General features: G+C 54.5%; 1 protein-coding gene across 3 annotated transcripts; it reads left to right on the top strand.

Annotated features, from left to right (window-relative positions):
• Positions 1-27,520, top strand: RGMA (repulsive guidance molecule BMP co-receptor a). 3 transcript variants are annotated; one of them, XM_053659014.1, is made up of 4 exons: positions 1-32; positions 9,437-9,552; positions 20,098-20,612; positions 25,346-27,520. In XM_053659014.1, exons 1-4 carry the CDS (start codon positions 19-21, stop codon positions 26,063-26,065), a joined length of 1,365 nt encoding a protein of 454 aa, XP_053514989.1. In that variant the 5' UTR covers positions 1-18; the 3' UTR covers positions 26,066-27,520. The 3 variants fall into 3 exon arrangements, with proteins under 3 accessions (XP_053514989.1, XP_053514988.1, XP_037000980.2); XM_053659013.1 differs by lacking the exon at positions 1-32 and adding an exon at positions 8,638-8,751 and having other exon boundaries at positions 25,373-27,520; XM_037145085.2 differs by lacking the exon at positions 1-32 and adding an exon at positions 8,642-8,751.
• Positions 27,521-27,666: the final 146 nt, after the last annotated feature.

The raw sequence follows: 27,666 nt of genomic DNA, 5'->3' as shown, positions 1-27,666 counted from the left end.
CGCGGGCCGCAGGGGCTCATGCGGCCGCTAAGGTAAGCACGGGCCAGAAGCTGGGTGGACCTGACTCCGATCTCCCGGAGGCGCCTCTGACATTTGCCGGGGCCACCGCACTGGTTGGGTCCTCCCTAGCCCCATGTTTCATCTTGCTCCCATCTTGCCCAGATTTGGAGCTTTGCTGCGCCTAGATCGCTTTTAGCTCTTGGCAGCAGTAAAGTTTTTGTGGTTTGGTATTTGCTCTTTTTTTCCTAAAAGGCTCTCCCCGGGCAGCCAGCAGCGCGCGTGGTTGGACAGTCCCGGCAAAGGTCTCCACTGTGTGCGGGCTGGGAGCTCCCTTTCTTCTGCCTCGGGGTGAAGCAGAAGATGGAGCCAGCGGTGGAGCGGGTCACGGGGCTGCCCCGCTGAGAACCACCGACTCGCCCGACTCCCTCCTCCAGCGGTGCGTCGGTTTTTCTAAACCAGCTGCAGGATGAGCGCCTGAGCCCGGGGTCGTCGGCTCAGAGCTAGGTCAGAGCTCAGGTCCCAGCGGTCCTTTGCTTGGGAACGCAGGTGCGCTGGAAAATGCGGAACTTGGCTTAAGTGCTAAGGGATAGGATTCCCAAGTGGCCCTGGTGTCCCTAAGTGGGTGGTTGGGGCTTGCAGGCCAGGCACCGGGATCACTGCGCGCCTAGTTCTGGCCGTGGCTCGTCCCAGGGAACCAGCTGGGGCAAGGGGACAGGTGTATTTAGGGGGCAGGTCCAGGTGTGGACGCTGGGATGCAATTCTTGATTGCATCTTGTTAATGTAATTGCATTGGATTTGCTCGGAGGTAGGATCGATTCCCTCAAATTGAGATTTTCATGGGGGCCTTCGAGCTGCTATTATGTAGTGTGTTTCTGAAGGCGTTCGATTTTATTTCTTTTATAGAGGGTGTCTTGCCCACGAATTAGGGGAAATTGCGCCATCTAGAGGAAATGGTGAGCTGCGAATTCCTTTTAGGCTGCAAAGTTAGGTGTTCTCTACAGTAGGTGTCTCCTGAACCAGGTGGGGAGGCAGGAACAAGACTGAAAGGAAGACTAATTCCCTGGGTTTCTACAGACCTGCTGAGCCCTAGTGTCTGAGCTCAAGGGACAGAATTGCAGGTCGTGGTGAGTGGCACGGTCATGCTGTCACCTCAAGGAGAGCCATCACCTTCTCTATCCGGCTTTAGGATCCTCCAGCAGAAATATAACATAAAATGTTACCTGCTGATAAGAAGGGGCGCCTGTTCTTCAGGCATCTGTGGCAGAAATCTGGAAAGTCTGTGCACAGACCTTGCTCTTCTCCCGTGCATTGTACAGATGAGTTGATTTTCCAGGTGAATCTTGAGCCCCAATCCCTGGAAACAAAATGAGCTGTGCTCTGAAGGGCAGCTGAAGGAGAATTCAGCAGGGCTCTTACCAATCTGTGCAGGAACTGCGTGGTGTAACAAAAGTGGCATTTTTACATCTACAAAGAAGAGGTTTCCCACTGTTCCACCACCATAGCAGGTGACAGGCAAGCCCCGCTCGTGAGGGACGTGATTTCCTGTTAACAACAACAGGGCAGACTTTGCTGGGCGGCAGGCGGAGCGGAGGAAGGCTCTGGGTGGGGCTTCGACACATCCAGGCATCCCCACGTTCTCCGTGGCTGAATTTTCCTGCCACCTTCCAGGCCGGATGGTGTTAGCAATGAGCTGAGTTCTCTCTGTGTGAAAAGGGGCCTTGGTCCCTTGTACGTCAGTGCCAGGTTCTGCTTGTGGTGAAGACCCTGCCCCATGAGATCCTCGGAGCTTCGGTGGTGGCCCTGCTCCCTTCATTCCTTCCCAGGTGTCAGACAGGTGCTTCCTCTCTGGATAGACATGGAGAATGGTGGGTGGCTTGTCTCACACCCCCAAGCTGTCTCTCCCATTTGCAAGTGTTTATTTAGTAACCAGATTTGTGACAAAAGAAAAAAAGGGCCTTGCAGTAACCTGGCATTTTTTCAAGGAGGGCTTCTCTGATCTTTGCTGAGAAACCTCTGTTTGCCTTCTCTCCTTCCAAGCCTCCTCAAGGCACAATCCACTGCCTCCCTAGTGTGTGTAATAATACAGTATGAGGCGTCAGAAGCTCCTACTTAACGTGGCTCTCCAAACACCCAGTGAGGGACCAAACATGGGAATTCTTAGATGAGGAGATGCAAAAGAAAATGAATAGATACTGAGCATCCCTGACAATGGGGTAGGCAGTTTCTTGAGCCACGCTCCCAGTGTTTCTGCATGTGCTGGTATTTCCATTTCTTGGAAGAAGAAATTGATACTCAGATAGGTGAAGCAGTGCCGGCTGGGGTCTGCAGAATCAAAGTGCTGTTTCCCCTACAGCCCTGCTACCAAATGAATGAAACTCAACACATGTTTTTACACTGCGTGGTCCCCAAATCCGGTTATGCCTCAGGAGGTACCATCACCGATCTCTCCAGAATTCTTCCATCCGGACAAAGAGAAGGTGTATTCCTAAGTGAAACAGAGCCTAAACAAATGTATTGTCAAAAACCAGTGCAGCCTCACTGGAATCTGTTATGTTGGTGAAATGAAAAGGCACCACTCTTGAAAGATCATTGTTCTAGAACTTGACTTATAATCCCAAAGAGAAGTTCAAATAACTTACAAGCATCAGTGATGTTCCTGTGGCTCTTTAGGAAATGGCTTTGCTTTTCAAACAACAGCATTGCTTATTCATTCAACAAACTGATCAGAAGTTCAACCTGAAGGAGGGAGGTCCAGGTTTTCCCACCTGTGTGGTTGGTATCCAGCCCTATTTAAATATCAGTTCTTTTTACTTATTTTGACCAAATGACAGCTCAGCATCAGCCTCCTTTCCCTCAGCTACACAGCTGTGAAGGAGAAATAAATAGGGCAGTGGGAAAACCTAAGGACTGCCTCGCCCAAGGGCATATATGAGGTCAGAGTCACCTGCAGACCTGATGAGGTTCCTGATGGCATCCCCTCCCAGGTCCAGCCCTGTTCATCATCGCTCACGGCTGAGTTTGGCAGGTCATTCTGCCCCCAAACAGGGGATTCATTGGGGTTAATATTATTTTACATCAGTCAGTCCAGCTAAAATAGTGTAACACTTAGATTTCAACATACTGATTTCCAAATGCTTCCCTCACAATCCTGAAGCACACCTGGTTTTGGACCTTGGGTGTCTCAAGATCATACAGTGAGAAAAAAGCCAGATGCCAGCCTCTTCCATGCTGTTGGGGTTTTACGTTGCTTTGATGTTTCTCTGTTGAGACATTTTGAGAGAGGATATCCCTGTACTCCAAGTACCTGATTTGTTCATGAGTGTATGGATTCTGTTGGCAGCCTGACTGACTTTGGACCTCACAGGGGATGCATTGCCCCTCTGAGCCTGGGCCCAAAGTTAGTGAGGGCAAAGCAAACCCAAGCCAAGATGGTACCCAGGCCCTCTCTTCCAGGGTCGTTGACCAATCTCTAGGGGCAGAAGTCCATCTAGCTTTGAATTTGAGGTGTGCCCTAAATAGCTTGTGGCCTCAAGGGACTGCAATGAATTAATGCTATGGAGAGGCTCACCTAAATGCCTTGTTGCGTGGTACTCACCTGTCATTCAAAGGCTTTTAAGTGCAGGTAAGTACTATATAAAAACTTGACCTAAATATACCATTTAGAATGCAAAAGAAAGAAAAGAATTCTGTAACTATTTAACTTACTAAATAACTAAGTTTCTAGGGAGATGAGGGAGATTATTCAGGGAAACTTATCTTAAAATGTATGGGTTTTGTTTATTTCTGGAAAACAGTACAGCCCTAAACATAGTCCCATCTCTAATGCATGGTCCATCATTAGATGTACAAGGTATACTATCTGACTAACAACGGCCACAGCAAAAGCTCTGGGTGAAGATGAGAAGCAGCATAGCAGTCTCCTCATTTATGACTGGAGACATATGCACCCATCCCGTAGTTGAGACGACCCTGCAGTTATGTGGGAGACAAGAGCTCACCAGAACTTGAGTATAACTGAGAGTGCACTTGGAACCCACCAGAAGTCAAGTTTATCTAAGAGTCCTTGGGGAACTCAGCATATTTCCCCCCAGTAGACACGGTCCTGATCAAAACAATGGTCCTTATCCATAATCTAAAACTAACATTGCCAACTACTCATCAACACTTTCTCTGTGCCAAGCATTGTACGAAGTGGCCCGTTACTGTTTTCACTTATTTAATCCATACGAGCACCCCTTTGTATGATGAGCTAGAGCGTATGCCTGATTCACAGGTCCAGGACTCGGCTCAGCCTGCATGTTCTCGGCCAGCATGCTGCCACTCAGTGTAGATGTGGAGGAACCCCTCAGCCTCCAACACATTTTAAAAAGGACACCGTGGAGGTGGAAGGGAAAGTCACGTCCATCTGACACATCTGTTCTTTCTGCATTGGCACTCTTCCCCACCTCCCACCAACTGGGGATCTTCTTTCCTTCAGCTTTGCATGGGCCATTCTAAACAACTTTGAACTTGATAAATAACTTGGTTATCTGTTCCTATTGCTAAACGTTTGTGGTATGTGTGCTTGGCACCAAACTGTTCATTAATCCAAATACTCCAGCCTTCTGCCGGTTGAGAGACACACAGAGGCTCACTGTCAGTTCAGACACTTGCCTTTTGGTGCCTAAATGGATCCAAGCTGGTTCTTCTCCCAAGAACTTAGTGGAACGGGGAGAGGTAAACACCAGGCTGTCTGTTCTCCATGACGGGAACCTGGTGCATCTTGATATGGGTACCCAAAAGCTGCTTTAGAACAAGAAGTTACTAAATGTTTTTCACGGTGTGGTTTCAGATATGTAGAAGTATTGCTGGGGGTTATAACTGAAGAATTCACGCTGAGACTAAAGCACAAGATGTCACTCCTCAAATGACATTCCCCACTTGTTCAGTGATGTGCTCACTTGGCATATTAAAAAATGCTACAGATGAAACTCCTCAGAGTCAGAGGTGGGTAAAGCCAGTTAGTTACACAGCCAACACCAGTTCACGGGATGCATGAACACATGGGGTCCCTTGAGCTAGAAGACTACCCGCCAGGCAGCCAGGTCATGATTCTGTGCATTGAGAAGCTGAGGGGGTAGAAATAGGACAGGGTACCCAGGGGCCACAGAGCTGGAGGTAAAGTTACCCCACACCCCACATCTCTTTCTCCGTATCTACTGCCGAGTCTGGAAGTCTCCATCTCAATGCTGGCAGTTAAGCAATTCAAAATGCTATCACTTTCATCCTTGGCTTTGGAGGCAGAAGGTTTGCAAACTCGTAGACCAGATAATAGATGTGCTCTGGAGTCTCAGACGAGAGGCTCAAGAGGGAAGTATGAAGAGGAGACTTGTGTATATGAAACTCTCATTAAACACTAGTTTATAATCCCAGTAGGGGAAGATGGGAGAAGTGTCAAAAGAGAAACCGTGGCTGCTCCAGACGTTTACTGATCAACTCCAAGGTCAAGAAGGAAAGGTGTGAAAAGATAGACGGGGGTGGGGCTTAAATGCAACCCCAGAAACTTTTAGAGGTTACCAGGAGGGCTCCAACCCAGGCTGAGGCTAGGGTGAAGAAAGAGGACCCCTTGCCCTGTCCAGAACCAGAGAAGGAGCACGTAGATGGAGTAGGAATACCAGAGGCAGAGAGAAGACCCAATATTCCCATGCCTATGCAGGAGTTGGTGAGCTTATTAGAGGTGGGGTGTGACCGCTGAGAGTCACCCAGACCTACTACCATGTCAGCTGGGTGACTTCTGGCAAGTTACCTGCCTTCTGCACTGGAATTTGGGATAATAAGTATGAGTTGTCTGACTTCCCCATGAGAAGGGATAGAATTAACATCTTTACCGTGGGAATTGAAGTTCTAGAGAGGATGTATCTGTTTAAAGGCATTTGGCATCCCTCATCTGGACTATTTTTATATACGTCTGCCTGTACATCTCCTTTGGCCAGTGAACTCGGTTCTTCTCTGACTGCTTATGCCTTTGCCGAGATGGAAAGGTTCACAGGACTATTTCACTGAGAAAGAAAATAAAGTAGGAAATACCTACCGGGGAGGAAGCAGACAGGGGGTTGCTAATAGTTTTTGGTAAAATGATAGGAAGCTAGATAGCTTGATGGATTGATTGATTGATTGATTGATTGATTTTATATCTGTCTACCCCGGGACCGTCCGAAGGGGAGGCACCATGGGTAGGTAATTAAAGATGGTAGCAATACCTAGTGGCCCAAATGAGTAACTGCCCTTCTGTACCAGCCCTGGGCCCCTTGTCCACAAAGGCAGCCCACCCATGTAGGAAGGGTCATTTTTAATAGTCACTTTGGTGGAATATATGCAAAAAATGTAATATCACTGAGCACTTTTTAAAGTCCCAATTGACGGGACAAAGCACAACACACTTTTCTGAAAAAAGACCGTGAAACCAGGCCAGTCTGTGAGCATTCTTTGAGGAGGTAGAAACAAGCTTGGAGACCAGGGAGAAACCCAAGGGCGAATTATGTTTAGACTTCCAGAATTCCTTCTGACAAAAGTCCACCCCCAGGGTCATTCAGGATAGTAAGTTGTGCCAGAGTGGGGGGGAAATTGCCACGGATCGGAATTGTCTTTAGAGGCGGGAAACAAAAAAAGTAGAATAAACAGGTACTTTTCTGGATGAATAATTATAAACGGCGGGGATCCCCGGGGGTCACTGGTGCTCCCAGGCTTAGTGAAAATGTTCACATTTCATCTGAAGCAGAGAACACGCAGCTGGTTTCAGGCCTGTGGTTGCAATGGAGGCTCTGCAGAGAGATGGCAAACAAATGGTGATTAACAGCAGGCCAGGCTTAGGCGTTAGCAAGAGAATGCATATTAAGCTTTTGCAGAGGCCAGCCTCACTTAATGCATTTAGGAGAACATCCTCCAAATTACAAGAAAATGGACTCTGTCTGCTCTGTTTACAGCCACAAAAGGGACCCTGGGGGAGTCTTTGCAAAGTGTGTGTTTGCTAAAGGCCACGCAGGACCAAGTGTTCAGAAGGTACGAGGCCCAGGCTACAGTCCCGGGGAGAAGGCATCAGCGATGAGACTATAACAGGAGTTGTGTGTCTGAAGTCAGCTACACTTTAAGTTACATGAGTTTCTTTGGCAAATGAAATGCTGAGTTCCAAAGCCCAGCGTTTAAAGAATTTCTTATTCTCACAAAGAGTTCGGGAGTTGTCAACAAGCTGGCCGCTTTGGCCAGCGTAGACAGGTTCCTCCAGGTCAACACACCCCCACGCTGCTCTAATGGGCCTGGATTTCTCTTGATAGTCTATAAACTGTGCAAAAGCCAAAACTCCACTTTTTGTGATGTCCAAATTCAGCCGCACACATTTCTCCTCGTGAGGAAAAAGCCCTTGGCATTACCTTTTCCAGATTATCTGCTTCTGCTGTGAGGATTGCTTCCCCTCTCCAAATGACAGTCAGTGAGTCCCCGGCAGGGATGCTGGGGAGCTCCCATAGCAGGTGCCCCTCCCAAATGGTATTATTGGCCTGCCCCTTACAGATGAAGAAACTGGGGTGTAGAGACCAGAGGTCTTGCTGTCAAAGGCCCACTCTTGGGCAGGGCAGGGCAGGGCTGTTTCGGGTCTTTTGAAATCACACCGGTGGCCTGTCTGCCGTGTTCCTGACCTGTAGATGAGGCGGCAGTGGTGGTGGTGCATTTACAGGTGGGAATACAGATGGGTCCCTTCTCTCCTTAGCGGGAGGCTTTAGGTTAACTTGTGAAAGGCAGACTCCAGCCAACGGTGCTGACTGGTAGAGCTGGAAGGTGCCTCGGTGCCTGCTTCCTGGTGCCAGGGCTGTCCTGGGCTCCTGAAGATTCTACATCGTCGTTGGGTCTGGCCCAAGGATGGGCCAACCCTGAGAGGAATGTCATTTGAGACCTGGGTTTCCATGGGCAGACCTATAGTGTTTGGCAAACCAGGGCTTCAGATGTGGCTCAGTTTAGGGAAGCGCTCATCAGACGGAGTCTTTCAGACTGAGACCTAGAGATTGCAGGGAAATGCAGTGGCACCTCAGCTGCAGAGGCCAGTGGGCAGTTGTTTGGCATGGCCTTTAGTCCCCAGGGAACAACCGCTTCCTTGTGCCCCATGGCCCTGCTGGCCTTAGGGGCCTTCGTGGCCTTTCATACCTGTTTTGCAGAAGCCAGATCCAAAGCGGTACTGCCTTGGGCTGTGTCTTGCTTCTCTGCCCAGAGTTTGCTCCCGCAGAGGAGGCTCCCCTCCTCGCAGGCAGGGAGCCCTGCAGCCTGTGTGGCCTCCAGCAAGTGAGGACTGTGATAGTGCTTAAGAGAAACATCTAAATTGGATAAAAACTCATACTTCTTTTCCAGCGAACCAGATGAATAGGCTTGGAAGTGATGTGAGGGGGCCAAAGGAGGAATTGGTTTGACTAAAAACACTTGCTCTGGCCTATTTGTACTCCATCCAAAAGATGTTTCTCAAGGGAAGCTGCCAGTCTCTTAAATATCCCAGGAGCAGCGGCAGAAGAGCTGTAGGGCCCAGCAGGAGCCTTGGGGAGGAGACATGTTTCTCCCAGAGAAAGAAGCGACCAAGTGAAGGGAAGTCTTCACCCTGATGCCCTCCCAAGAGCGGCCTTGGTGCCAGGGTCCTGAGCACCGCGGGGACGGCTGCATGCACACCTCGTCTGGGGTGGCAGCGGTCCTCCCCGTGACAGGCTCGCAGGCCCGCGGCTCAGGAGCGCAGCCAGGGTAAGTCCTCTCGAGAGCACTTGGAGGGGATGCTGCAGGGAGGCGAGCCCAGGCAGGGTGGGTGGTCCGGGACAACAGGGGGCAGGCCTCCAGGTACGCTCGTGGCTGAGGTCCGACAGGTCATCCCGCCTAACCCCCGACAATTGGGAAGCCGATTTACAGCCTCTGGCACCGGGGGACAACACATCCGAGTGAGAGAAATGAGCGGCTTTGGGAGGACAGTCTAGTTGGAAAGGGACCTGGGGTTTGTCTCCAAGCGCAGTCTCTACTTGGATTAGACATTTACGGGGAAGAAGAGGGGACTGGCGGGCCTGGGGAATGGGCCCGTTCTGCATGACGAGCCCCGAGCGCCCTACGTCCCGGGATCCCCAGGTCCCCAGGGCCAGCGCCACAGCCCGGCGTCTAGGTCCCCGCCCAGCTTCCCCACCCCTGGCGGGCGGTGCTGAAACTTGAGCGCCAAGGGGCGGGCAGCACGGCGGCGGGGGCGGCAGGGCCACTCGGACATTGGAGGGGACCGGGTGATGGATGGTGAGGGCGGGGCGCACGGGGAGGGGGCGCGCCGGGCGCCCGCAGCTGGCTGAGGGGGACCGAGCCGCCCGGCTCGCTGCTCCCGCTGGCGGAGCGAGGCTACCCTTTCTCCGCAGCGTGATTGATTTTCTGCTTTTCTTCTAAACTCTTCTTCTAGGGAGAGGCTAGTGGTAACAGGCCGAGCTGGATGGATGGGTATGGGGAGAGGGGCAGGAGGATCAGCCCTGGGATTCTGGCCGACCCTCGCCTTCCTTCTCTGCAGCTTCCCCGCAGGTAAGGCATCGCCGCGGGAGTGCCCCCAACCCCATCTCCCATTTCCACGGGTCTTTGTTTCTCCCGCGCCCCCAGAAGGCGTGATGGATGCCGTGGGGAAAGGTTGGGGTCTATAGTGGGGCTTCATTGCAAAAAGGCTGGACGCAGAGGTCGCTTGAGCCAGAGGTACCTCCTTCCAAGAAAGTGGGGACCAGGGATGTGTATCTCTCCTGGAGGAGGGGGAGAGGGGTGGCGCGGTCTCGGAACCGGGGGCACTCTCCCCGGCTCCTCTCCCACCAGTTTGCAAACCTGCCGGTGCACAGGGGTGGACCCGGGCCGCTCCTGAGGCCCTAGCCAAGTCCCTGAGACCCCCTCCAAGTGGGACTCCCAGCCTGGCCCCACGCGGGGAGCCCAAGGACTCGGCTCACACCCGCCCATATTCCCGTTCGATAACATCCCGCGTCGCCCCCTGTTTGTTTTTATTGTGTCAGAAAGGGAGAGAATTTCAGAATTAAAGCTGAAAAAGCCCATCTGTTTCCAATGAATCCCCCATAGTTTTTCACAATGTTTTTGGCAGATCGCAGCTTTCAAATTCCTCCGAGCCCGGACCTCTTGTTTTTGTTGGGGGAAGGGAGACCAACTCCACAGAGAAGCATTTGTTCGTTCCCAAATGCTCCAGTTTCTTGACTTTTTTTTTCCCTTGGGGGGGAGGGGGAGGCACGAAACTTAAATCCCTGCTCTGTTTTCTTTATAATGTTTCATAAAACTTTATTTCATTTTTGCCATATGCTACTCACAGCTGGGAAACACTAGTTAAACCCTTTATACCCATTTTTCTCTTGCTAAAAATACAAATAAGCCCAGTGTCATGGGCCAAAGGTGCCCCATTGCAAGGCGGAATCTCCAGGCCATTGTGTTGTTGGGGCTCTGAGGTGTCTTGCAAAAATGCAAGTTTGTTTCGCTTCGTAGCCCAAGGAACGGATGCACAGCCCCCCATGCTCCACTGAGCTTGGCAAGAAAGGACTTGAGTTAGACTGGGATGGGGTTGTTTTGTTTGCTCCTCAGCCAACTGGGTTTCAGGAACTGGCAGAACTGGGCCATCCAGGCTAGAAGTTACGGCTCCCGCAGGCACAGGCGGACCCTGCAGGCAGCTAAGGGGCCAGGGATCAGTTTACCTTCCACCCCAGCCCTGCTTCGGGTGCCCCGGTGCGCCCTCTGGCTCCAGCACACCCAGGTCACACTCAGCAGCTGCATCCCCAAGGGCACCCAGGAGAGCCCTAACCTGCTCCCTGCCCAGGATTTCTTTGGGGAGGCCCAAGCCGAGGACCAGGGGAGAGGAGTGGTGTCAGTGCCTCAAAGAGCCCTTGGACCTCCTGTGTCCTGGCCGGCCTGGGAATATTCAGGCCTCCACAGTGGGTCAGGCAGCAGGGCGTCCTACTCTCCGCCCCTGCCATCCCCCCAACCCTTCCTAAGGCAGTTTCTCCATCTCCTGAGAGGTCCGGCTGAAAGGCTGATTTGGTTCTCTCCCAAGAAATAAAAAAATAGAATGAAAAATGGCCCTCTGCTTTAAAAGGAAGTTCCCCTTTTGGAGAGCAGGGGTTTGCAATATGTGTGCATCTCAGTTTGGTCTAGATAAAGATCCAGCCTATTGGAAGTTTTATCAGATGGGTTGATAAATGGCTTTTGTCCCTTGGCTGCTGTGGGGGATGTGATCTCAGCTCCAAGCTGAAATTGAGAAGGGGGGCTTAGAGGCCCTTAAAACAACACCTTCCTGCTCTTAAAGTGGCAGCGCTCTTTAACTTCTTGAGGAGAGAGGGAGGAAAGGAAGGACTGACAGAGCACTCAGGGGCAGGGGGGGGCTGCGAGGGCTACTGGTGGCAATTTCGGTTTTGTTTTTGTTTTGTTGGTCCATCTTTAAAACTTTCAAGTATCCCCCATAGTCTGAGGAGAGCTGGTGGGTTATGTAATTCACAACCCGAATTCCATCACTTTTGTTTCCAAGAAGCCCATTTCTTTTTGGCTTCCAGGCTGGTAACTCAAACCTGGCAGATAGAACAGATAGCTGCAGTCCTGTCATGCCAACTGGCTAATGTTTCTTCTAATTTGAGGCCCTAACAGCTGCATTTAGTCAAAATTGCCCACCTTACTGAAAGCTGAGCTTTCAAGATCCCCAAACTCGGTACACAGCCCCCCCCTGCCCCAGAACATTGTGTGCTTGTGAAACCCGGGTCAAAAGACAGTTTCTTCAGGCAGAGGTGAAATGGGCCATCTCCATGACACAGAGATGAACTGTAATATTCTTGGATGCATTGGCAGAGGGGTGCTTTGGGGTTAAGTCGGAGAACCCTCAGCTCTGGGGAAGAGCAGGGTGGACGTGCAGGGACAAAAAAGGAAGCTCTGGCAAGGGCGAGCAGGGGGACCTTCGGGGACCCCTTGCGCCACGGCCTCTCCCGCTGAAAACAGGTGGACTGTGGCTCCAGCAGCCGCGTGAAAGCATCGGTTTGTTCGATGCTAGTCGACTTGAATGACTGCCAGCAGTAACCCCAGGGGAGTGCAAATTAAATTGGACGTAGTTATGTGGAGAAAGATGCCTTAATTTCTGCTAGACTGAGAGCGTTTGTGTCATTCTGGAGTGTTTACATGGACTCACCCGATGTTTATGGCACACCTACTGTGTTCCTGACTCGAGTGGCATCGGGGCCCCTCATCTGAGCAAGGCTGGCATCTGCCATCAGGGGAAGGGGCTCTGCGGTGTCCCAAGAGCTGTGAGCATGTCTGCTGGTCCAGTACTGGGTCTTTTAGCGGATGGACAGACTAACCCCATCTTGTTGCAGAGCATGGGGGCAGGAGAGGCTCCTTATAACAGTCTTCCACAAATACTATCCTCTTAAACACGATTAATAGATACGTTTGTAACACGGAAACCGTTGGGACTTCTTAAAACATTTCTAAGAGCAGCCTGTCTGAGGCATATGTGGCCGCCACGTTGGCACGCTTCCTGCAGCTCCATGTGCGTGCTGCACCCTGGCACGGTGGCTCTCAAAGTCTGGTCACATACTCTGGGGTGGGCCCTGCGGTCCACACTTTATAACAGGCTCTCTGGGGGGGGGGGGGGGGTTCGTCGCCCACCCTAGTGTGAGGACCAGTGCTCTGAGAATTGCCGCCCTTGCAGTCTTTCTTTCGTCTTTATTTCCCCCTCTGTTCTTTTAAATGGCAGCTGTTTTTAGGATGTTGTTCCTCGCTGGGGAAACTGAGGCTGGGAAGGCCAAGGCCCTCGGTAGCAGGCAGGCACATCTGTGACATTAGAGATGTGAGAGGGTATCTCCCAGAGCTGTTCTTTAGAAATGTGCAAGCAAGTCAGGCAGCTTGCTTGCCATATGATTGCCCTCCTGGTAGGACTTTGTGTCCCAAAGCAAGAGAATGAAACAACGGCCAGTTGCGAGAGCCAAGAGGCAGCAGTGCCAGCCAGCAGGCTGGTGCGTGACACCCCTGAGGGCCTGCCAGACAGACCTTGTCTCCCAGGGAGAGTGGGGGGAACGGTCCTACAGAGTTGCTCCCTTAGGCCCGGAGCAGGAGTAGGGTAGTAAAGGAGAGGACGCCTGGACTTCAGGAACCCTCTGCGAGGCTGGAGAAATTGCTAGCCGCCACCCCAAGGCTCCACGGGATGGGGAGGAGAAGGTCCCGGGACCCTCTGGAAGTGAGAAGGTAGGATGGGGCCAGGTTCCATATTGGGGGGCAGCCCTCCCAACCGAATTGGGCAGAGAACCCTGACTTCGTGCTGTGGTTGAATGGTGAGGACCCATGCTGTTTCAGTACTTGGCTCAATCCAACCTGACTAAATTGAAGGCACTGATTCTTCTAGGTGACCAACCCATCTGAGTTTACCTGGGACTTTTCTAGTTTTAAAATGGAAAGTCCCATGTCCTCAAAAAAGCCTTCTCTGTCCTGGGCACACCAGGATGATTGCTCACCCAGGATTCTTCCCCTTCTGTCCCCGGGACTAGCACCGGCCTGCGTCTGTGAGTGGCGCCACGGCCCAGGACCACGAAGGCCAGGGGACCTGGCTAGGGCTGGGCCTCCGTCCCCTGCCTGTTCTCATGGCCATTTTGCTACAAGCAGCTGTCCAGCTCTAGGACCTGCTTTCCTGCACCCCTGCACCCCCCCCCACCAAGTTGCCAAATGACTTGCAATCCTCTTCCCAAAATAAATTTGTCTGGTTATAAAAACAATACTCATTTTTAAACCACAGGCTGAAAACTAAGTGAGAAAATGTAAACAACCCAGATTCCACCCTCTCAGCAGACATCACTAATGAACATTCATGAACGTCCTTGGAGACATAATAGCTCAATATGGTTCTCTCCAGAGTGTGATCATTTGAAGGAGAACAGTAATTTTTCATTTTTAAAGCTCTCCCATTTACTGAGTGGCCACGGTATATACCAGGCGCTCTGCTAAACACATACTGACAGCGTCAGATCCTTACACCTTCCTCATGAGCATCAACACGCCCACTGGACAGATGAAGAAACAGAGGATCCAGGAGGTTGCCTGGTACTACACAGCCTGTCAGCAGCAGAGCCAGAAGTAGAAAGGACACAGACTCCCGCCCTTCACGCACTGCTGATCTTGCATCGAGACACTCATCGAACTTGCTCAGCAGCCTATTAGACTTTGTTCTGTGAGCTTGTGTGGCCTTGACGTGGGCAAAAATAAGAAACAGGCTTTGGAGATAGGTGGTAGCAGAAGGAGGGATGGACACATTTTTCATGGATCTAGCTTCCTCGCCTCCTCCCAGGGCTCCTCTCTGCACCCTTTCCGTCCCTGGTTTAGCCTTCCAAAGAAGATGCCACCCAGCCATGGGTTGGAAAAACCAGTTGGCAGGGCTGTCGCTGTGCAAACTTTCCTAAGTCAGATATTATGTCTTTTGAGCTTTGCTTATTTATTCATCTCATGCACCATTTCACCCGAGCAGTCAGAATACCAGGACGCCCATTAAAGCTGCCTGTCCCTCTGCACCCAGGTCCCTGCAGAAAGGAGCCCATTATGGCTCCCCACGCTGCAGAATGTCCCGTGGTCACAGGCACACCCTCGTGTGTGTGTGTGTGTGTGCGCGTGCACGTACTGGGCACATGCCCAGCTGGCCTGCCTTTGCTCTCCCTCTGCAGAAGGAAGGTGGAGAAGGAAGGCCTGCCTGCGGGTGGCGGTGACAGAGAAAAGCCACTTCAAATGAGTGTTGACCTGGAGTGGCCAAGCAGATGAGCCCAGGGTTACTGGAGGCAGAGCCAGAATGGAAAATGAGCATCTCTGGAGCTAGCCCTAGACTCAGGGAAACGGGTTATGCCTCAAAGCAGAAAGACTAAATTGCCCACCTGCAAGCTTCAATTATATCTGAAAAGTGATGTCTTTCTTTGCCTGTAACCGACCTCCTTGGGGAGCCCTGGTGCCTCAGCTCTGTGTCCTAAGCCAGGATGGTATGGAAGTGGAGTCGGTGCCCAGCCCTTGCCCACCATGGGGCCCTCCTACCCAGAGAAGCCCTCGGCTGCCTGACTGGCCATTCTGTTTGCCATTGACCTGGCTCTGTGTGGCCCCAGTGGGAGCTGGGGGAGGGCATCCAGTTTGTAAGCTGAGGTGTGCCCTCTTGCTTGGCACTCGGTGTGCTTTCTTGCAACAACTTGGCATGTAGGGAGGCTGGGGCAGAGCAGGCCTGGCTGGGTGGGGCCAGGGGGCAGTGCCTGTTGCCTCAGCCACCTCTGCCCACACTTGGCAAGGAGTTAACCCCTCACTCCCCAGGCCACTCTCTTCCCCTTCCTAGCTCACTTGAGATTCTCTGAGAAAATTCCTCTGGCCTCGCTCTTTCTCCAAAGCCAGTTCGTGGAGGAAGCCTCCTAAAATTCCCAGTGCCTTCAGTGGGTGGGAGACACGTTGGAGCCACGGGCTGGGTCAGTTCCCTGGGACAGTCTTCACCCGGACTGGGGAGGAATGCCTTTTCAGAAAGGCGACCAATTCTGTCTGCTTGTGGCTTAAGTAAGGTCATGTCTGCCGTACCTGGCGAAAAATCCACCCCGTCACCTGGGTGTGTTCCTTTCGGTGTCTGATGCCAAACACCTGTATGTCTACTCCAGAACGATGGTCGTGACATTCCTGCAGAGCGACACAGACAGGCAGCCTCAGGCATCTGTCAAGCAAGGAGACTCCAGAATACTGCCTGGGCCAGAGTTTACCAAATATCACCCCTACATCAGTTTGGTGTCATCTTCTAGTTTCAGTGCTAAGGGACAGAAGGGGGTGGAGAGTGGCCCGATGCTCCAGCAGCTGCTGGGTCTCATAGGGCATGAGGCAGGTTGGCGCTCCTGCCTGGTGCTCCTTGCCCACCACCTTCAGCACCCACACCAAGGCTTGCGGCCAAGGAGGAGCCTTAGCGCCAATGCTGCCCAGGGTAGGTGGGTGGGCGGGCAGTGAGAACGGGGTACAGGGAGGACTCAGGCGTCAGCATGGCCTTTCCAGAGGCTGTGCAGCAGATTCTCTTAAGCCCTGCCTGCTTCTATCCTGATTGGAGCCATCGCCTCTGAAGTTACACCACACCCTAAAATGGTGTGTGGGTAGTGCCGTGTACTTACTAAAAATTACCCAGGACCCCCGTGATCAGATGGGTCTAGTTTGAAGTCCTGAGGCTGGTGAAGGAAAACCACACAGGGCATGTCCACAGAGGGACTCAGCATAGGGGACAGCAGATGGGGTGGAGGGAGAGCAAGAGCCCTGAGGGACCGTTGGGTGGCACACAGAGTTGCAGGAAGTGGTTTCCACCCCTGGGGCGGGGGATGAGGGGGTACAGGTCGCTGAGGAGGGGCCCCCTGCCTGGTTGGTCGCAGTACTTCGGAGTGGCAGCAGCGATGCTGAGGGGAGAGAAGGGCCACTGTCCAGTGGTGGTGATAGAAACAGGCCGGGGACAGAAGGTGCAGCCATGTGCACCTCCATCTTTCTCTCCTCCACCCTGTGCCCCTTCGCGTTAGAGTCTTACAGGGAGCCTGGTGGGGTCCCAGCTCCCTGCAACAGAGGAAAGTGGGCCTTCGCTTCCTAACGGGCACAGCTGGCTCTGGGGGCTCTGGTGTCTGACCCCAAACCCCTGGCTCCACACTCACCGGGCAGCACTTAGCCCCCGGCCAACCTCAGCTGGTGGGAGGCTCCTTGTCTTCCTGGGCCATTGTCTGGGCGGCACCCTTCAAATCCCACTGCCCTTCCAGACCCGATTGAAACACTACTACATTTCAGAAAGAAATGATAGCGTCTCCAGCCTCCCTTCTTCCATGGTTGTTGCGTTTTAGTACTCAGATGAAACCCTGCATTCTGGAAGTTTCCATGGCTTACTCTACCTGAGCACAGGAGCTCACTGGGACTTGTTCCAGGAACAGCGTGAAGCACAGTGCCTGGTACAGAGCTGCATCCAGAACTTTGAGCGAGTCGTGCAAGTTGCCGTGCAGAGGCCATGGAGTAGCACACCCTGGCTTGGCCATGGGTGGCCATGGGGCTTGTCTGCAAACTGAGCTTTACCCCTTTAAGAAGAGGCAGGTTTTTCTGTTTCCTGGCTCACCCCACCCCTCCTGCCCGGCATCTGAAACCTGATCTAATCCCTTTGCACGCGGGTAATTTATTGGTCTATTGGGCTTTTCTTGGTGGCAAATTGCATTGTCTTTATTCCTGGGTTCAGGCTGTGGAGCGGCTCACCGCATTCCTAAGACTCCTTTCTCAGGGCCCGTCCCTCACACCCCCTCTGCGCACAGCCAGTACGTTTTATTGGGCTTCTTTGTCATGCAAACAAGGCGGTAATAATCAGGCTATTATTCTGAAAGATTGGGCTTGATTAACAGTTCAAAGGAGGTCTCTAAAAGCAGCTAATGCCGCTCTGGTGCGCTCTGGTGGGTAAATATTTTCATCCCGCCTGGGATGGTGCAGCTGGTAACTAACTCCACGCTCCCTGCCTCCCTCTTTCTGTTTCTCAGAGGTGCTGGGTTGCTAAGGACAGTCATTAAGCCAGAAAAGCTGTGTGGCTGTGATTTCTCTCTCTGCTGTGTCTCAGTTCACAGGGGAGGTAGCCTGGAGCCCACCTCCCCCAAATGCGAAATGTGACATCTGTGGGGTGGTGCTGAGGGAGGAGCGAGGGAGCCAAGGATTCCGGGACAAACACGAGGGGCTCCTGCTCTCAGGGGATTCGAGGGCAGGAGGTGGCACTGGAGCTGAGGTATCATGGACGACACAGACAGTTCAGCCAGGCCCACAGAGCGGCTGGAGGGTGAGGCCAAGGGTGATGACACGGGAGAGCCAGGGGACTATCTTCGATTTCGGATTGGCAATGTCTGAGCCTTTTCTGTGTGGCTCTACAAGATGGATTGAGGTCCCATGCAAGTCCCTGGGGAGGCAGGGGTGGGTCCACAGCTGGAGTATCCTAGAGCAGGGGGACCAGCCCTGCGCTAGCTGGGCTCAGTGGCAGTGGACGCTGGATGTCCACCAGACCGTGCTACAGGGAGATTTCCTACCTTGGGGACTGGCTGGAGGTAGAAACCATTGACCTTTGGCTCTGGGTTTTAAAACTCCTACGGTGCACCTTGAGACGGCAACACAGAGGCTGGTCACAAAGTGATCATTAGGGCTTTTGATAGAGTCCATTGCACAGAGGACAGAGAGCGCTGGCCTTCATTGCATGAGTCAGGAACAAACAGGTCAGATGGTTGCCCAGGGTTCCCTCCAGCCCCAGTAAGCCTGGGAGACCCGAGAGTAGGCAACACCTGCACCGTCCTCTTTCCCCAGGCCAGACACATCTCTGCAGTCTCTGGATTCTCCTGTTTGTCCCCCTGTAGCTAGTTCTGAAAGTGCTGTCCTAAGGTGCCTGGGTCGAAACAAAAGATGCATAATGGGCTTCAAAGGAACTTCCGTGACTGTGCGGTGCCTTTGCATTTTTCTGGGCATCTGCGGTACAGCCCTGGGTATGAGAGCTAGCAGAGGCCCCAAGCACCGTCCCTGCCAGAGGACATAGTGGCCAAGATGGAAATATTATATCCAGTCAGTTTCTTTAATTCCCTGGCTCCGACCTCATTGACTGTCTTGGATCCATCCAGGGGTGGCCGAAGGGCCAGAAAGGGCTGCCTTGCTGTCTGCAGCCATGTCTCTGCAAGGGGCTTGCACCGGTTACCATAGGACCTGTGTCAAACTCTCAGACTCTCCTCTCCTTGCTTCTTGGACACTCACATCAGAAAAGGTCGAGGTTTACTGCCCAGAATTCAGGTCTCATGGTTTTTTATTAGAGATACTGAACATAAAAATCAGCGCCCCTGGGGTCTCTTTGGCAGGTGACACCTCAGCCGAGAGCTCTCCTTTTTGATACCAGGCCCAGTTGCATTCTGGTCCCTGACCTGGGAGGCCTTCAGCCTATGATTTAATGGGGCGGACATGGGGAGGCAGGATGGCTCCCAGGGGATCGGAGGCCCCTTGTTACACCATCATGGGGACTGTCCAGCCCTGGCATCCCTGACGCCCTTCCCCAAGTCTACAAGGAAATGATGGCCCCATGCATGTCCACTTGAGGCACTCGGGCCCTGAAGAGCTACGTCAGCCCCTGGAGAGGTGACAGAGAGGAACAGTAGTCATCAATTCCATTCCCAGCCTGTCACTCTCAGTGGCCTCTTGCAAGCCAGCCCCCACCCTGATCTACGGTTTCTCCACCTAGAATGGTGCATGGGCTCCCTCTTCAACTTGTAAGAAGATGTGCAAAGACTGAAGCTTTCAAGCAGCTGGGGACACCTGGGAAGTCAGATGTGTTGAAGCCATAGTCCTCAGGCAGGGTCATTTGTAGCCATCATGAGGGTCTCAAAGCTTGTGGGGGGCTTTTTTTTTAAACCACGCATTGTGTAAATCCAGAGTTACCACCCTCACTTGCTTCCTATCTTGGTCACCTGAGCAGGAGAGAGAGGGGGAAGCTAAGCGGATGAGGCCAGCAGAACCAGGCCCTCTGTGAGGAGGGCTGATCCAGTATCATACTAGCCATCACTCACTGAGCTTCAGCTGCATGCTGGTGCCTTTCTAAGTCCCCTCTCCCTTCCAGCAACCTCACACGATAGCTACTGTGACCCATTTTCCAGATGAGTACAGTGAGACACAGAAAAGTTAAGTTTTATTTGCACAAGGTCACACAGTAGCAGAGCCTGGAATGCACTCACTCCCTGCCAGATTTCTTCCACTGTTACCAAATTCTTAGGGGGTAGCTGTGAGTGTGTTAACAGATGTCAGAGGCCCGCTGCCATAGTCCTGCTGCCCCCGAAACACTGACCACTCCCCTCCACAGACTGGGAGCTATGGGAGGGCTGCCACAGCCCTCGCAGCTGGTGGGAATGCATGCCTGGCCTCGTGGGGTTATTATGGGCTTTGCGGAAGAATCTGGACCACTGAGAGCCTGCATTTCATTACTACCTTCGAGTGTTTTTTTCTCCAACTGTGTGGGCGCTGCCGCCTCAGATAGGGTGTTCTTGGGTGTGCGCCCCCCCCCCGATGACACGTCCCTTCCTTTCTCTTCAGCCACCTCCCCGTGCAAGATCCTCAAGTGCAACTCTGAGTTCTGGAGCGCCACGGCAGGCGGCCACGCCCCAGCCTCAGACGACGCCCCGGAGTTCTGCGCCGCCCTGCGCACCTACGCGCTGTGCACACGGCGCACGGCCCGCACCTGCCGGGGCGACCTGGCCTACCACTCGGCGGTCCATGGCATAGAGGACCTCATGAGCCAGCACAACTGCTCCAAGGACGGCCCCACGTCGCAGCCGCGCCTGCGCACGCTCCCGCCGCCGGGCGACAGCCAGGAGCGCTCCGACAGCCCCGAGATCTGCCACTATGAGAAGAGCTTCCACAAGCACTCAGCTGCCCCCAACTACACGCACTGCGGCCTCTTCGGGGACCCGCACCTCAGGACTTTCACAGACCGCTTCCAGACCTGCAAGGTGCAGGGCGCCTGGCCACTCATCGACAACAATTACCTGAACGTCCAAGTGACCAACACCCCTGTGCTGCCTGGGTCTGCTGCCACGGCCACCAGCAAGGTGAGGGTGCGGCTGTGGCAGCCTGTGGGGTCCCCTCGCCCAGGTCCTGCTGTCGGGTGGCCCCAACCTGGCCTTCTACCCACCCGGGTGCCTCCTGCGCCCAACCGTGTTCTCATCTCAGTAAATGGGCGGGTTATTTAGAAAGGAAGGAGAGACTTTTAATGTTACATAGAGTGTGGTGCTGCTCAAACTGCTGCACACCTGCACTGTGGGTTTGTGAAATCGGCTTTCAGGACGGGGAGGTATCAGAAACCACATATATATGGTTTATGGAATCAGGCAGGGTGGAACAGGGTGGTAGAAGCTGGCATACCTAAAAGGCAGTTTACGAGTGCCTGTACATGGTTAGGGTGAATGTTTGAGGAAACCTAGTTTCTGTCGTGTGTGTGTACACGTGTGGCCCAGACGATGGCACAGCCCTGTCCACCCCAGATCCACCTCCCGTGATCTCATGTGCAGACTCAGCCGAAAGGAGGCGAGTGGACTCTCTAGAGTCCAGGTTCTGGGGCACCTCTTCCCCCTTAGGCCCTGGCCCTCAAGGGTGTTTCTGCTCCTTGCCATCCCTCCTTGCCCCAGAGGACAGCGAGGTGACCTGGCAGCCAGGAAGATCCCCGCCACTTCCCTCTGTGCCGGTGGCCTTTGCACGCCCACAGAGGGTCTCCTTCTGAGATCAGCTGCTGGGTAGGAAACAAGCGGGTCTTCACCCCATGGACGTACTCACAGGCTCTTAGTGCCAGGCCTTGCAGCCTGGTGACAGCAGGGTTGTGGCCTGCTTTCTCTTTGCACTGTCCCACTCCTAGCCCCCCACAGACTGAGGGGGGCCCACCCATGTCAAGAACCCCCTTGGCATTCTCTGCAGCCCTTTCACCTACCCACCTCCCACCCTAGATCAAGATAAATTAATACTGGGAGCCTGGGGCTGCAGTTTCTAAATCCAGCAGCAAACACACTCACGGAGGCGGGGTGCCTCTGTGTCCCATGCCAGCAGGGGCATGTGGGAAGGGACCTGCCCCTCCTAAACCAGTGAGGTATAAGCACCAAATGTGATAACAGAGCCAGGGGAGGAATTGTGATTAGTGACCAGCCAGGCTGGGCTTCTGCCCCTAGTGACTGGGGGGTGGAGGGAGACACAGTGGAGCGAGAGCCATTAGGCCACAAATGACTGGAGCCTGCAGACTGGGATAGTGTGGGCTTAGAGCCCCTTGGCCCCGCCCTCAGCTCCCTGCTGACACACACTGGGGCACTGAGCCCAGCGGTGCTGTCCAAAACCCAGATGGATTAGCCACTCATTCTTATGCTCCGTTCTCTCACTCGGCTGCATTTTTCCAGTGCCTGCTCTGCTGCAGGCTCACTGCTGGGAACTGTAGCTGCAGGCCTGCCCCAGCTGTCCAGTTCCCAGAAGGTATTGGGTCCCTGAAGCAGAGCAGGACTCGCCCAGCCCCCCTCTGCTGCGGTGCAGACCCACCTTGATTTTGCAGCGGGCTGAGAGTGCAGCGGCTTTCTGCTCTGTCCCCATCAGCCACGAGGCAGCATATGGCCCTGCTAGAGACCCAACAATGAGAGGATCACTGCCTGTGCCACCTGGGCAGACCACGGCTTCATGGTGCTGGGGTGAGAGGTGTCGTGGCTGTTTTCCGGGGCCCAGGTCCTGCCCCGATGCAAAGGGGTGTGTGTTGGTCCGTTCGTTGAGTCAGCAAACACCTACTGGACATCTCTTCTGTGTCAGCCTCTGTGCTGGGGTTGGCCTGCCACCCATAGCTTTCAAGCTAATAATGGAAAACAGAGACCAGCAGATGGTGCTGATGCTGAGGGCTCTGCCCAGAGCATTGGGGGCGGCCTCCTGCAAGTCCTGGCACTGAGCCCACCCCCCAGGGCGGGTGTGGGCGACTGCAGAGCCAGGCTTAGCATGGATGCATCCTGGAACCCCGAGGGAAGGAGAAGCTGAGGTCTTTTATCTCTGAGGTGATGCTGCCTGGGCTTTTTCAGCCCTGGCAGGAACCCCCTACTCACTCGACCCCTCTCCCCTCCAGCCTGCCCTCAGTGTGGTGCATTTCCTCATTTCCCACGGTAATGCCATTATCCTGCCCAGCCCATCCATTTGTTCTTGTGGAAGAGCAAGATCTGGTCTGCCACTTTAGCCAACCTCCCACCCCATGGGACTGCCTGCCACACCTGTCTCCTTCCAGCTGTGCTGGTCGCTCCCCATGCCGCAGGTGAGGGGACAGGCTCAGGGAGCAGAGAGAGGCACTCTGGCCTCTGCCCCCCATCCCCTCTCCCTGTCGCTGGTCCCTCATTGTCATGGGCTGCATGATTCACCTCATCCGCTTGGTCTGCGACCCCTGCCGCCCCCACGCCCGAGTGGGCTCCGTGAGGACTGGAGTCTTGGACTGTTTTGTTCCCTATGTGGATGCAGCCCCTAGTACCAGGCCTAGCGTGTTGTTGGCGCTCCGTGAACAGTTGTGGATGAAGCCCGGGCTCTGCCCCGTGCCCACACAGTGGGGAGGGAAGGGGGGCAGCACAGGCAGGAGTGGCGGCCCCGCCCGGGGCCCTGTTGGCAGGGAGCCGCTGGCTTTCGACAGGCCCCCTTCATGCTGTTACTTGTGGTTGAGTCGCTGGCACCGGTGCCAAGAGGAGTCAAGCCGCCTGTCAGCCTTCCAGGAGACTGTCTCCAGGAGAGATGGCAGTTAGAGCAAAACCAGCCTTTCCTGTTCCAGGGAGACGGATGGCACTTGGAAAGCAGCCGCCCCCCCACCCCACCGCCCGGCCCCCCATGCACATGGTGTCTGTACACCAGGCAGGGACACCAGAGTCCCTCATCCTGCGCCCCCTCCTCCAATGACAGGACCACCCACTGCCCAGACCACCCTGGCTGGCCCACCTCCCGGGCCCCCCCCCCCCTCGCAGGCAGCTTCCACATCAGGGCGGGAGCCTTGGATGGAGAGAAGGAAGCAGCAGGAGGTAGAACCATATGAAGTCGCCGTTTTTTATAAGCCAGGGATGGTAGTGAGCGGCAGTTTCATATGGTTCTATGTAGAGGGCTCTAAGCAGGATGGAGAGGCTGCAGCCACTTTTATGGTCCCACAGAGCTTGTCCCTGTGCCCCATGTAGACAGCAGAGCTGCAGGTGCCCTTGGTCCAGGGAGTAGTGGCCTTAGAGGCACCAGGTGAGCCAGGTAGCAGGAACAGGAGAGTCTGTAGTTGCTTCTCCCAGTTTTGCTCGTCTCCAGCCCATGCAGTTGTCCTAGTTAGGATTTTACAGGAAAGAAGCCAGATGCCTCTGCCAGGGTGATGGGTGTAGGGGATTCACACTCACGTCCTTCTCCCAGGCTTCCCATACTCTGGACTGGAGGCCTCAAAGCCCAGGGACTGGGAACAGACACTGGTCCCAGCTCTGCTGTTTGCTGGCTGTGTGACCTTGGGCAAGTCTCTTTACTGAGTTTCTTTGTAAACAGGAGCTAATGTCACCCTCCCCTGCAGTGCCACACAGGACTAGGGCTAGTAAATGTGGTGCTCAGGGCACTGATGCAGTGAGTGTGCCTGTGTCCTTGGTCCAGGGAGGTCAGTAACTAACATGACCCATCAGGGGCTCGGCCCAGCCCCGCCCCCTGCCGTGGGCTCAAGTGCAAATGGACCTCCCAGCTTCAGCCCCGGCCAGGGTTTTGCTTTCGGCCCGGAGACCCCATCTTCTTTGTGCGGGTCTGCACCTTCCTCCTCTCCCTCTGCCTCCTGCTCCCCTCCAAGGCCTGCCTGTGTGGCCTTTGCCCCCTCATTCTTTCTTCTAGCCATCAGCGTCTTCTCTTCCACCTGCTATTACATCCAGGCCTCCAGCCCTTGCCAGGAGACAGCCCAGGGCAGCTCTGAGGTAACCATCCCACAGCTTGCAGTCCTTTTTCAGGAATTCTGCTGGAGGCCCACTGCACTGTGAGAGATGGTGTGAGGCAGTTGTGCACCGTATTAGTTTCATATTGCTGCTGTAACAAATACCACGAACCAGCGGTTCAAACAAACAGAACTTTGTTCTCTTGCGGTTCGGGAGATGAGAAGTTTGCTACGCATCTTACCGGGCTAACATCAAGGTATCAGCGGGGCAGGTCCTTCCAGAGGCTCTAGAGGACAGTTCATTCATTGTCTTTTCCAGCCTCTGGTGGCTGCCAGCACGCCTCAGCTTGTGGCCACATCGCTCACTCGAGTCTCTGTCACTGGAAACAACCTTTTTTTTGGTCAGATCTCCTCCGCTTCCATCTTGTAAGGATACTTGGGGTTGCGTTTAGGGCCCAACCCAGGTAATCCAGGATCATTTCTGCACCTCGGACCCTTCATCTGATGCCCTCTGCAGCGCTGTGTGTGCTACCTGGTCACACTCACAGGTTACAGGGATGAAGGCCCTCATCTGGGGGGCCCTGTTGTTCAGCCCATTGCAGTTCGTAAGGGTTTTTCATTTTTAATTAACACTGCTTTTCTTTTTATGGTTCACTCTTCTATATAGTAAATGAGCTGGTTTTTATTTAGTGTAATGATACAAAGTTCCCATTCTAAACTAGTTTTTTTGGGGGGGAGGGAGTAAAAACTAGTTGTTTTCAAGAAAATTACTAAGTGCCTAATAGGGCAGGGATAGTCCAAGGCACCCTGGGGCCCCTTCCTGCCTCCGTGGAGCGCTGTGAGCCTGGGGCTGGGCCCTCTCCTCCGGCAGTTGTCCAGCCCATCTAACCCCACTCTCCACCTGCTTCCCTGCAGCTCACCATCATCTTCAAAAACTTCCAGGAATGCGTGGACCAGAAGGTGTACCAGGCTGAGATGGACGAGCTCCCAGCTGCCTTTGCCGACGGTTCCAAGAACGGTGGGGACAAACACGGGGCCAACAGCCTGAAGATCACAGAGAAGGTATCGGGCCAGCATGTAGAGATCCAGGCCAAGTACATCGGCACCACCATCGTGGTTCGCCAGGTGGGCCGCTACCTGACTTTCGCGGTCCGCATGCCAGAGGAGGTGGTCAATGCCGTGGAAGACCGGGACAGCCAGGGCCTCTACCTCTGCCTGCGGGGCTGCCCCCTCAACCAGCAGATCGACTTCCAGGCCTTCCATGCCCATGAGGGTCTGGGTGCCCACAGGCCTCAGGCTGCCAGCCCCGCCCCTGCTGCCCCCGACACCTTCCCATACGAGACGGCCGTGGCCAAGTGCAAAGAGAGGCTGCCCGTGGAGGACCTCTACTACCAGGCCTGTGTCTTTGACCTGCTCACCACAGGGGACGTGAACTTCACGCTGGCTGCCTACTATGCTTTGGAGGACGTCAAGATGCTCCACTCCAACAAGGACAAGCTGCACCTATATGAGAGGACACGGGAGCCACCCAGCAGGGCGGCCACTGCAGGGCTGCCTCCAGCCCCCCGGCTCCTCCTGGGCAGCCTTCTGCTCCTCGCCCTGCTCCCTGTGTTCCTGGAGGCCCTTGCTGCATAGGATGGAGAGTCGCACTGCCTGTCACCAAGCCAGCCTGCAGCTGCAGAAGCGTTGGCTGCTTCCCAGTGGCCCCTCGGTCTCTCTAGGGGCCAGAAGCGAAGGCAGCAGCCGGCCGGTGAGCTGTGGGACGGTTACCTCAGAACTGCCTTGGGCTGTCTGCTGGCAAGGGCTCGGGGCGCGGGGCGGCCCCTCACCCTCCCAGGGCCTTGGACAAGGCGGTGGTGACTGACTGGTGCTGTGACGTCTGTGATAGTAGAGCTGTGTGAGGGGGAGAGCGGCTCCCCCCTGCCCACCCGCAGTGTGAATGTGCAAAACCGAGCCCCTTGGGCTGGAGCCCCCGCCCCGCCAGAGACACTGGGAAAGGTCAGAGTCAGCTCCTCCCGCCCCACTGCAATGCACTGAACGGCCCGGCCGACTGCTGCACGCGCCCACCCGCCATACGCGCACACTCTTCCACGAGCACACTCGCACACACTGAGCTGGCAGGGCGGGGGCACCCTCAAGGCTGGACCCCCGGCAGGGCCTTCTTTCCCGTGGGGCCTTAGGGCACCCAGATCCCTGCCTCAAGAGCTCCCAGCTGGGGACAGTGGGTGTTGGCACTTACTCGGAGCAACGCCACTCGTGGGCTCGGATACCCTTCTCTGGCCCCCCTCCTCATTGTGCTTAGAAAGTTGAGTTGAGTTTCTAAATGTCTGAACAGAGAACTACCCTTTGATTTCTGTTCCTTCCTCTCCAGCAGATGGTAAGGCCCCCCGGGCAGGGGGGCTTGGGCCACAGGGCATGGGCAGGAGACCAGCGGATAGGGCCAGCTGGCCTGCCCTGATCCTCTGCTCTCCCCAGCTGCTCCCCAGAGCCCTGCTCCCCACCCCATCCACACAGGGCTGTGTCTGGGGAGAGGAGCAGCCTTGGCAGGGTCTCCCCCATTGGGTCCCTTCCCTTAAGCCTGGGGCCACACAGCCAGGAGAGACCTGCTGCTGGGAGCCCCGGCTGTCCATCCAAGGAGCCCCGGACCAGCCTTGCCTCTGCTGCTGCCCCAGAGAACTGCAGGGTCCAGCACCAGCCTGGGCCCCACTCCCAGAGGGCCATGTCCCCAGAAGCCCCGAAGCCCCTCACTGTCCCCACCTGCCCGCTGGCACCAATTTGGCCCTTCTGCTGTTCCCCAGGGACCTCTCATACACTGGCCTCCCCCTCCAAGAGGTCCCCTCTCTGCCAAACCTGGGCAGGCGGGTGGGAGGGGCGGGGCCCCTACTGTGTTTTGGACAGCCCCTATGTTGGAAGGAAAAAGTGAAGCACTTTATTTTGGTTGTGTTTGCTCACATTCTGCTTGGAAGCGGGGACCCCTCACTGCGTCCTTGTGTCTGTGACCTGTGTGGAGTGTCACTGCGTGTACATACTGTAAATTATTTATTAATGGCTAAACGCAAGTAAAGTTTGGGGTTTTGTTTTGTTACTTTCCTCTGGGCTATGTGTTGGAGTTTGTTTTCAGAACGGACTGCTTCCTTTGGCGGCTGGTGAGGTGACCGGCAGTGAGCGTCCCCTTGCCATGTCCTGACAGCGTGTTTGGGGAGGGAGCCAGCACGTGTGGGTGCACCTGCTGTTCG

Source organism: Artibeus jamaicensis, unplaced genomic scaffold (assembly GCF_021234435.1).
Source record: "Artibeus jamaicensis isolate MK-2021 breed Jamaican fruit bat unplaced genomic scaffold, CSHL_Jam_final scaffold_612, whole genome shotgun sequence".
NCBI lineage: Eukaryota > Metazoa > Chordata > Mammalia > Chiroptera > Phyllostomidae > Artibeus > Artibeus jamaicensis.
This window is presented reverse-complemented; position numbering and strand designations above follow the sequence as displayed.

Bases quoted from the DNA above. Each gene is read 5' to 3' on its own strand.
- RGMA (XM_037145085.2), top strand. From the start codon at position 8,675: ATGCACACCTCGTCTGGGGTGGCAGCGGTCCTCCCCGTGACAGGCTCG. The intron at 9,553-20,097 runs GTAAGGCATCGC...CTTTCTCTTCAG, and splicing joins TCTCTGCAGCTTCCCCGCAG to CCACCTCCCCGTGCAAGATC. The intron at 20,613-25,345 runs GTGAGGGTGCGG...GCTTCCCTGCAG, and splicing joins CTGCCACGGCCACCAGCAAG to CTCACCATCATCTTCAAAAA.